At 34.3% G+C, this 9843-nt stretch overlaps 3 protein-coding genes across 4 annotated transcripts; all 3 read right to left on the reverse strand.

The window, feature by feature from the left end:
* Positions 1-1455, reverse strand: LOC147284562 (methyl jasmonate esterase 1-like). 2 transcript variants are annotated; one of them, XM_086244096.1, is made up of 3 exons: positions 997-1455; positions 625-746; positions 1-368 (listed from the first exon to the last, which is right to left on the reverse strand). In XM_086244096.1, exons 1-3 carry the CDS (start codon positions 1444-1446, stop codon positions 92-94), a joined length of 849 nt encoding a protein of 282 aa, XP_086100222.1. In that variant the 5' UTR covers positions 1447-1455; the 3' UTR covers positions 1-91. The 2 variants fall into 2 exon arrangements, with proteins under 2 accessions (XP_086100222.1, XP_086100221.1); XM_086244095.1 differs by lacking the exon at positions 625-746 and having other exon boundaries at positions 1-361.
* Positions 1456-3026: 1571 nt separating this feature from the next.
* LOC147284563 (methyl jasmonate esterase 1-like) lies at positions 3027-4553 on the reverse strand. The gene is made up of 3 exons (XM_086244292.1): positions 4057-4553; positions 3812-3940; positions 3027-3574 (listed from the first exon to the last, which is right to left on the reverse strand). Exons 1-3 carry the CDS (start codon positions 4510-4512, stop codon positions 3305-3307), a joined length of 855 nt encoding a protein of 284 aa, XP_086100418.1. The 5' UTR covers positions 4513-4553; the 3' UTR covers positions 3027-3304.
* An 890-nt stretch (positions 4554-5443) lies between these two features.
* LOC147284564 (methyl jasmonate esterase 1-like) lies at positions 5444-6947 on the reverse strand. The gene is made up of 3 exons (XM_086242967.1): positions 6470-6947; positions 6073-6201; positions 5444-5793 (listed from the first exon to the last, which is right to left on the reverse strand). Exons 1-3 carry the CDS (start codon positions 6923-6925, stop codon positions 5524-5526), a joined length of 855 nt encoding a protein of 284 aa, XP_086099093.1. The 5' UTR covers positions 6926-6947; the 3' UTR covers positions 5444-5523.
* Between the last annotated feature and the right edge of the window lie 2896 nt (positions 6948-9843).

Genomic DNA, 9843 nt, shown 5'->3' on the forward strand with positions numbered 1-9843 from the left:
TCTTAGAATTTATTCATGTTTATAAATATACATGGTGCTTCTAGCGCTAGCCAGTTATCTGGTGCTAGCGAGCTCATCGTGATTTAATTAATTAAGAATATTTGTCAGCAATATTCTGGAGGTGGGAGAAGAGCTCCAATGGTCTAGAGAACATGACCATGTGATCGGAACCATTTATCATCTTCACTTCATTTGGAGGATTTTCCTTGATCATCCACCTTTGCAAGTCCTCCTGTATCGCATGGTCTTGGTCACACACGATGAATACTCTTGGGACAATTCCATACTTCTCCTTTGTGAGTTTTATTTCTTCAGGAAGGAGAGGAGCAAATCTCACTAATGACAAAGCTAGTGTCAAATCCTGTGATCCATTGATACATCACCAACCAAACAAAAATTTAATAAAAGAACAAAAGTATTAGCTAACCGATTGAAAAATATTGGACCTTGATGCATTTGTAATTAAGGTAATGCAGCCTAAGTGATTTTATTTTTGTATCCACTAGTTATACATCAATTCATTCTCACAACATACTTGTGAGATCCGCAGTTAACTCAAGTATATATTGTGAGAGGAAAGTCAATTATAATTTTTCACTTTTCTTTTTAAAACTAATCTCTGGTGGAGAGAGCTGATATAAATTGGAGGCCAGAACCATGGGTCCAAAGATAAGCGAGGTTGGAGGGTTGTTGGGCCCCTGATCGTATCTATATTGAGAGTCCATTAAATCCAATATGCTGCTAATCTGTACATTTGTCAAAGACATTATTATTTGTCAATTAATAAAGGGATCACATGCGGTTGTGAGTTGGTGTGCGTGCGTTTGAAGACATTTTTTGGTATGACCGTAATACTGCCATATAATGTTACGAATTCATATTATTATAACATGATTGGATAATAAATTTATATTATAACATAAGTGAATTAATAACGGTACGTGACAATGTTACGATTACACAAAAAATTACTTGTGTTTGGAAGTAACTCAATACCTTTTCAAATACGATGTTGTAACTGAGAGTAGGACCGGGCATCATAGCGGTGGCAAACACCGCAGCAGAAATTCTCTCGGGAAACCTCTCCATGGCAATGGATAAGGCAGCGCCACCCATGCTGTGGCCCACCAGCACAACCTTTTCCTCTTTCGGGAGAGACACCATGAATTCCATCAATGGCTGGACGTAGTCCGAGAGGGAATGGATTTCTTGTATCTGCTTTGGGTTGATTCCAGAGGCTGCAAGGTCCAGAGCTGTGACATTGTGACCTGAATATTTCAGTAGAGTTGAAACTTTATGCCAACACCATGCCCCATGTCCAGCTCCATGAACCAGCACAAAATGCTTCTTATTATTCCCACCACCTGGAGTTTGGGTACAATTAATTGTTGCCAAGCAAAGAAATAAAACAAACAACACAAAATGCTTCTCTCTGCTGTGCTCCATTTTCCTATCCAAACTATGATCTCTTTATTAATTCCTTGCTTTTTATACTTGAGAGAAGTGAATCCTTCTTAATTATGTAGTGGTATTTTGGTCAACTTTAGGAAGAGAGTGCAAGTTTGAATCTCTCCTCACCACATAAAATATGAGTAATATTTGTTTGGTTAACTCTGCACGTAAGTGATGTAAGTGATGATCATTACAACAAGGTCGGTGGTGTTCTATAAAGACTTTTTAAAAGTCCATGCAAGTTTGGTAGTGTTCGATCAATATTTTTTAAAGGTACGATAATATTCAATCATGACTTTAATAGAGTTTATACATAAAAGTTGTGTTGCATTAAAAAAGTCACTAATTTGTAAGGGATTTATTAAAGAGAGATTTAGAGTTCAGTACATTTTATGAGTTTTTTTTAAACTAAGATCGGTAGTGATTTAAGGTTTTTAATTAAGTCATTTTATTTTTCTTCTTTGACAACTTTATGTTAGGTTTTAACTTCAAGATTTTGGGCGAACATAAAGCCTCTACAAAGCCCACTCTACAGAGGAGAAATATCCTTCAAATAGAGGGAAATACCATTCAAATCGGGGAAGGACTTTATTATGAATTAAAATGATTTTTTTATAAATTAAAAGGACTTTATTATAAATTAAAATGATTTTCTTATAAATTATTATGAATTAAAATGATTTTCTTATAAATTTTAAAACACTCCCGGTCTCCATCTAAAAACTGTTTTTCTAAAAAACCTAAGTCTAATTATCTCTTTATTAAATGACAGACTTTTTTTTTTGTTACATTGGTGGGAATCGAATCATGGACGTCCTAGTCTAATCCTAATCTTTATCTCACTCATCCTCACCTAGTCTAATCCTAATCTTTATTTCACTCATCCTCACCACGTTGGCTAACTTCAAGGGTTTCATAAACGTCTCGAAAATAATTGGCACTCAGCATGACGTGAAGATTATATGCATAAAGTCTAGTACTGCATTGATTAGCAGTCTATATATTTAAACTTTACCAAGCTCTATGAAAATTACTAAAACTCTATAAAACTCTATCAAATTTTATGTGATAAGTTTAACGTACAAACTCTTTTAAACTCTGTATAGAATTCTACTAAAATATATGTGAAGTCTATGAAAGTTATTAAAAATTTATATAACTCTACAAAAATCAATGATCGACTTAAAAAAACTCTATAAAAGTCATTGAAATTCTGTATTGATTACACCCCCTAAACTTCTTTTCAACATTAGTCCAACTAATACGTGTTTCATGATTTCAATATCATTTATAATAGTCCTTATTTTGATGATTCAACTCTATGCTTTAATTAATATTTGGTTTGAACGTTTTAAGTAGAAACCCAAAATGAGAAAGAAAGATAAATCAGGTCCAGCCGATCCAAAAATTCTATTGTGCGCTCAGCAATTCTTACTAAGCGTTAGGTGGTTCTTGTCAAACACTTGGCGGTTGCATATGCAACCTACATCTGTGACCTCATCCTTGCATCTGCAATCTAAAACATGCATCTCTAACTTATAAAGCTACATCTGCAACCTAAAAAGATGCATTTACAACCTAAAATAATACATCTGCAACCTTAAATCTACGTCGAAAATTTTCCGCGAAAATTTCCTCGAAATCGAAATTTTACTCCTTAGGTTTACTTAATTCGAAATTTATTCATATTTATAAATATAGACCATATAGATAGTGCATGAGGGAGGCTAGCTAGTATACCCGATCGGGCGATCCTGAAGCATATATTTGTACAATATTAATGATGATAAAGTCCTAGATCGACCTAGCTAGCTAGTTATCAGGTACACAGCTTGCTCATGATTTCAATTAATTAAGAATATTTCTCAGCTATATTCTGGAGGTGGGAGAAGAACTCCAGCGTTTTAGAGAAGATGAGCATGTGATCGGAACCATTTATCACTTTCACTTCATTCGGAGGATTTTTCTTGATCATCCACCTTTGCAAGTCCTCCTCTATCGCACGGTCTTGGTCGCACACGATGAATACTCTTGGGACCAACCCATATTTCTCCTTTGTGAGTTTTATTTCTTCACTAAAGAGAGGGCTAAATCTCCCCAATGACAAAGCTAGTGTTAAATCCTACATAAACACCAATCAAAGAAAAAAAGAAGAAATGAGGAAAACTATTAGCTGACCAAATGAAAATTGTGTATAAAAGCATTGCACTTTTTAGTTTCTTTGTTTTTTTTTTTTTCTAAGACAAACTTTTTTGAGAAAATTATACATGTTGCGAGAGAAAGAAATATAATCAATAATTCAACACACACTATAATGTCGACAAAAAAAAACACACTATAATGTTTGGCAAAGACTAACCTCGGGTGGCGAGAGTTGGTAAAAAACTGATGACAGAAGCTTGGGCCCAAAGAGCAACGAGGTTGGAGGGTTGTTGGGCCCCTGATCGTATCTATATTGAGAGTCCATCAAAACCAATCTGCTGGTAATCTGTATATTTTTCAAAGACATTATTTTCAGATAAAAAGGACAACATGGGGTTCAAATATGTAACAGAATTCCGCATGTTTATCGTCCCACCCAATAATTTTTAAAGAATTTATTACCTTTTCAAATACAGTGCGGAAACTAAGGGAAGGACCAGGCATAAAAGCGGTGGCAAACACCGCAGCTGAAACTTTGTGAGGGAAGCTCTCCATGGCAGTGGAAATGACGGCTCCACCGAGGCTATGGCCCACCAGCACAACCCTCTCCTCTTCTGGGAGAGAGGCCATGAATTTCATCAATGGCTCAACGTAGTCCGAGAAGGAATGGATTTCTTGTATCTGTTTTGGGTGGATTCCGGAGGCTGTCAGGTCTATAGCTGTGACATTGTGACCTGTGGAGTTGAGGAGAGTTGCAACCTTGTACCAACACCATGCTCCATGACCCGCTCCATGAACCAGCACAAAGTGCTTCTTATTCGCACCACTTGGCTTTTGGGTTGGATTTGGAGATGGGATAGTACAATTAATTGTTGCCAAGCAAAGAAATAAAAGAAACAGCGCAAAATGCTTCTTCATATTGTTAACCCTCAACCTCTCTTTAATTCCTTGGCCTGCATTTGGTCTAGTCTTTACTTTTATACTCGAGAAATCCTTCGTTTTGGTCCCTTGCCAAATTTCCATTTGTTCAAAGTTTAAAGTTCAAACCTACTTTTTAACTCTACATGTAACTGATTATAAAAATTGGAAATGTCCATGAGTAATAATTGTTTAAGATAGATTCAGTGCCAGCCCTGAAGGAGGAGCACCTTGTTCGGCAGCCTAGAAGTGGGCCCACAAATTTTTATATTATGTATATATTAATATATATATATTAAAAAAAATAGTTGTTGAATTTATTTATATATAATGTCTTTGCTGCATGGAGGGGCACCTTGTTGAGTTTGGTGGAAGCACCCACTTGCTGCTCCTATCCAGCAAAAAAAACAAAATAAATTATTTGGGTCCTTAGTTATATTGCTAATTCCTTAATATTTTACATGACAAGTCTTTCTTAATTGTCTATTCCTCACGTCAGTGGTGGAGATATGTCCTTTTTGTGGGTTGTACGAAGATATTTCTTTTTTGGGTACAAGATAATATTTCATTGACTATAAGCAAATATGCCAAAGTTCTAATCCGACAAATTGAGGGAAGTCAATATTTGTGTCATGTACACTGTACACAAATGCATAACAACAAGAAGAGCACATTTTACCGATACTGTACTTCTCAGCAATCTCCTCTAGTATAACTCAAGTGCCCGAATTACCGATTCAAACTTCTCATCGGTAATTAATTTCTGCTTCATTTAGAAAAATGCTTTAAGAGCATCAAATGTAATTGGATTGAATGCCACTAGGTAGTAGTAGCTAGTTGGTTCATTTAAAGTTAATTAGGCAAGTGTGTAGTGAGAATATGACAAGTTGTCGGAAAAAAACAAGATTAATTTCTTGAAACAAATTATTCATAATATTTCTTAGAATTTATTCATGTTTATAAATATACATGGTGCTTCTGGTGCTAGCGAGCTCATCATGATTTAATTAATTAAGAATATTCGTCAGCAATATTCTGGAGGTGGGAGAAGAGCTCCAATGGTCTAGAGAACATGACCATGTGATCAGAACCATTTATCATCTTCACTTCATTTGGAGGATTTTCCTTGATCATCCACCTTTGCAAGTCCTCCTGTATCGCAAGGTCTTGGTCACACACGATGAATAATCTTGGGACCATTCCATACTTCTCCTTTGTGAGTTTTATTTCTTCATGAAGGAGAGGTGCAAATCTCACTAATGACAAAGCTAGTGTCAAATCCTGTGATCCATTGATACATCACCAACCAAACAAAAATTTAATAAAAGAACAAAAGTATTAGCTAACCGATTGAAAAATATTGGACCTTGATGCATTTGTAATTAAGGTAATGCAGTCTAAGTGATTTTATTTTTGTATCCGCTAGTTATACATCAATTCATTCTCACAACATATCTACTTGTGAGATCCGCAATTAACTCAAGTATATATTGTGAGAGGAAAGTTATATATAATTTGCACATGCAATTATAATTTTTCACTTTTCTTTTTAAAACTAACCTCTGGTGGAGAGAGTTGATATAAATTGGAGGCCAGAACCTTGGGTCCAAAGATAATCGAGGTTGGAGGGTTGTTGGGCCCCTGATCGTATCTATATTGAGAGTCCATAAAATCCGATCTGCTTTGAATCTGTACATTTGTCAAAGACATTATTATTTGTCAATAAAGGGATAACATGCGGTTGTAAGTTGTTGTGACAGAGAAGGGCCTAGGTGTGCGTGCGTTTGAAGAAATTTTTTGGTACGACTGTAATACTGTCATATAGTGTTACGAATTCATATTATTATAACATGATTGAATAATAAATTTATATTTTAACATAAGTGAATTAATAACAGTACGTGACAATATTACAATCACACGAAAAAATTACTTGTGTTTGGAAGTAACTCAATACCTTTTCTAATACGATGTTGTAACTGAGAGTAGGACCGGGCATCATAGCGGTAGCAAACACCGCAGCAGAAATTCTCTCGGGAAACCTCTCCATGGCAATGGATAAGGCAGCGCCACCCATGCTGTGGCCCACCAGCACAACCTTTTCCTCTTTCGGGAGAGACACCATGAATTCCATCAATGGCTCGACGTAGTCCGAGTGGGAATGGATTTCTTGTATCTGTTTTGGGTTGATTCCGGAGGCTGTCAGGTCTATAGCTGTGACGTTGTGACCTGTGGAGTTGAGTAGAGTTGCCACCTTGTACCAACACCATGCTCCATGACCCGCTCCATGAACCAGCACAAAGTGCTTCTTATTCGCACCACTTGGCTTTTGGGTTGGATTTGGAGATGGGATAGTACAATTAATTGTTGCCAAGCAAAGAAATAAAAGAAACAGCGCAAAATGCTTCTTCATATTGTTAACCCTCAACCTCGATCTCTTTAATTCCTTGGCCTGCATTTGCTCTAGTCTTTACTTTTATACTCGAGAAATCCTTCGTTTTGGTCCCTTGCCAAATTTCCATTTGTTCAAAGTTTAAAGTTCAAACCTACTTTTTTCCAAAGGTTCAGTTAATATGATCTTAATCTTCATTAATTCTACACGTAACTTATTATAAAATTTGGAAATGTCCATGAGTAATAATTGTTTAAGATAGATTCAGTGTTGGCCCTGAAGGAGGGCACCTTATGCGACCGCCTAGAAGATGGACCCACAAAATTTTATATTATGTATATATTAATATATATATATTAAAAAAAATAGTTGTTGAGTTTATTTATAATATCTTTGTTGTAATTAGGTCTTTCTACTTATTGTATTATAGTTATAGTTATTTAGTTTCTTTCTTTGAGTTTAGGCTCCCTTTGTACCAAAAAAAAAAAAAAAAAATTAGGCCCTTCTAAGATATAAAGTTTGGGTTCTGCAACCTATTTTTTCTTGATTATTAGTTGAAAGCTACCTTTTTATTTCTTTTTATTTTCTTAATTTGTGTTTGGCCAATTTGCTTCATTTTTTCTTTGGCTTCTCACGTGAATCACAAGAGAAGCAAGCCAACATCGTCATCTGCATGGCAATGGGTCCTTTTTGCCCTTGGGTTTACACCTTTTTTTTTATTTTTTTTATCAAAAGTACATGTCTTCTTTTTGGAAAGTTGAATTCAAAAAACATGTTTACATTGAATTGACAAAGACGAATCTTTGCCTCTCCATATAGTCTTGTGGAAAACTAATTTTGTTTTTTTTTTTGTTCTCCACAAACTTTTTTAATTTGAAAGAAATTAGAGAGGTCTCATTGAGGCAAGAAAGTAATTAATGTTTAAGTATGTGTTTTTTCCTTTTAATTTTTCTCTTATATTTCTATAAATTATTTTTTTTTCAATTATTTTCTTGACGTTCAATTAAAAACTTCCTAATTAATTTCTTGATGTGATCAAAAAATTTTTAATTAATTTTTTGTTAATTGTGAATTGTTTTACAAAAAATTTTATTAGGAACTTAACTTAGATTTTGACCCTGTACCTTTCAAAAGTCAGGCCGACCCTGGATTGATTCAACTTTGGTGTACGTGTAGTGTAGACTAATCCTTGCTGACTATTAGTACTTTTCAACAAGAAGCTCATACTTTCGGGGACACATTTTACAAATTAGTACTTTTCAACAATTTCCTGTAGGAAGGAGCAGTGCAGCTCAAGTGGTTCGGAGAGAAAACATGACCATGTGATCAGATCAGATTAGAGCCACATATTTATCTTTATCTGTCGGATTATTCTCAGTCGTGCATCCACCTTTGTAAATCCTCCCTTATCATATATATATATATATATATATATATATATGCCTCTTCTATTTTTTAAATAATTTTATTTAACAAATTTTTAATAGGGTTCATTTTATATAATATTTTAATGATCCGATTTAATCAAAATATTTTTTATAAATACTTGAAATAATGATTATTTAATCAAATGGATAAATGATTTCCGATTTAACTAATTTTTTGCAATGATGATCCTTCAATGGAGACCTAAAATGTAGACGATTATGATCATTAAAATACAATGTAGAGTGGATACCACAAGACATCCCTTATATAACTAGTTAGTAAGATAATATGACGCTAACTATCATTTTAAGCCCACTACACAATGTAATTTCATGATCTGAACCGTTTATTTTTTAGGCTCTCATTCAAAGATCATCCTTAGAAAAAAGTAACAAAATCAGAAATCGTTTAACCAACTATTAGTAAGCTAATTGTGCTCATGTAAATGGACGAACACAAGTTTTTCAATAAAACATGAAATTGTTGCAATGATAATCAAATGGCTAAATGATTTCTAATTTGGTTGATTTTTTGCAAAGTTAATCTTTGAATGGAGACTTAAAATATGAACGGTTTGAATTATGAGATTACATTGTATAGTAGGCCCAAAATGGTGGTTAGTATTGTATTATCTTACTAACTAGTTAGTATTGCATATATATATATATATATATATATATGCCCCTTGTGTTGAGGTATACTTCATCTTAAATATAATGAGGTATGGTTTGTTGAACCCACTCTACATTGTCATTCGATTATCGAAACCGTCTAATTTCTAAGTTTTTAACTTTCTATACAAGGATCATCTTTGTAAAAAATTAAACAAATCAAAAATCGTTTAATTATTTGATTAAAGGATCATCATTTCAAGTGTTTACGAAATCACTATGTTCGTCTACTTATTCAATCACAATTAGATGTCTTAATATTTTCTTGGGTGACTCAAAGTTCTCAGTTAAAGTTGAGCAAGGGTTAAATGAAAACGTAAAGAAAATTTTCAAGAGAAATGTTACAAAGAGCAGTATGCCTAATTAGGTAACTTAAAACTCAATTGACAAACAATTTACTTATATATGTTCAAGCTCAAGCATACCAAATAGAAAGGAAAAACCTTCGAGTCTATATAGAAAATTAATAGAGGACTAACAAATGAAAACTCATCTGTTATGACACAACTTTCCTCAAGCTGCCCCCACCATGCAAATTAAAGCTCACTCTAAAATTTTGTCCTCATTCCAGGCTCCAACCTACCTCAGCCCCACGTCTTTGAGGTTTTATGGTTCCTTTTTCAGAAATGACTCCTTTTATTTTGCATCATTTCACCGCAAAACTCCAGACTAAACGTTCATGTCATGCCTCTAATCTACACAATACATCTCATGGATACAGAATTATTATACCCCAATAGATGCCTTTTTCTATGTATTCTTCCCTTACCAAGGCCCAATCAGTGACAAAATATTGTAGAATACTTTTCACATCAAGCTTCCCATGTAGTGTGATTGGCA

This window comes from Dryas octopetala, chromosome 5 (genome assembly GCF_963921425.1).
Source record: "Dryas octopetala chromosome 5, drDryOcto1.1, whole genome shotgun sequence".
NCBI lineage: Eukaryota > Viridiplantae > Streptophyta > Magnoliopsida > Rosales > Rosaceae > Dryas > Dryas octopetala.

Bases quoted from the DNA above. Each gene is read 5' to 3' on its own strand.
- LOC147284563 (XM_086244292.1), bottom strand. From the start codon at position 4,512: ATGAAGAAGCATTTTGCGCTGTTTCTTTTATTTCTTTGCTTGGCAACA. The intron at 3,941-4,056 runs GTAATAAATTCT...AAAAATATACAG, and splicing joins TCCGCACTGTATTTGAAAAG to ATTACCAGCAGATTGGTTTT. The intron at 3,575-3,811 runs GTTAGTCTTTGC...GTGTTTATGTAG, and splicing joins ACCAACTCTCGCCACCCGAG to GATTTAACACTAGCTTTGTC.
- LOC147284562 (XM_086244096.1), bottom strand. From the start codon at position 1,446: ATGGAGCACAGCAGAGAGAAGCATTTTGTGTTGTTTGTTTTATTTCTT. The intron at 747-996 runs GTATTGAGTTAC...ACAAATGTACAG, and splicing joins ACAACATCGTATTTGAAAAG to ATTAGCAGCATATTGGATTT. The intron at 369-624 runs ACCAGAGATTAG...ATGTATCAATGG, and splicing joins AATTTATATCAGCTCTCTCC to ATCACAGGATTTGACACTAG.
- LOC147284564 (XM_086242967.1), bottom strand. From the start codon at position 6,925: ATGAAGAAGCATTTTGCGCTGTTTCTTTTATTTCTTTGCTTGGCAACA. The intron at 6,202-6,469 runs GTATTGAGTTAC...ACAAATGTACAG, and splicing joins ACAACATCGTATTAGAAAAG to ATTCAAAGCAGATCGGATTT. The intron at 5,794-6,072 runs GTTAGTTTTAAA...AATGGATCACAG, and splicing joins ATCAACTCTCTCCACCAGAG to GATTTGACACTAGCTTTGTC.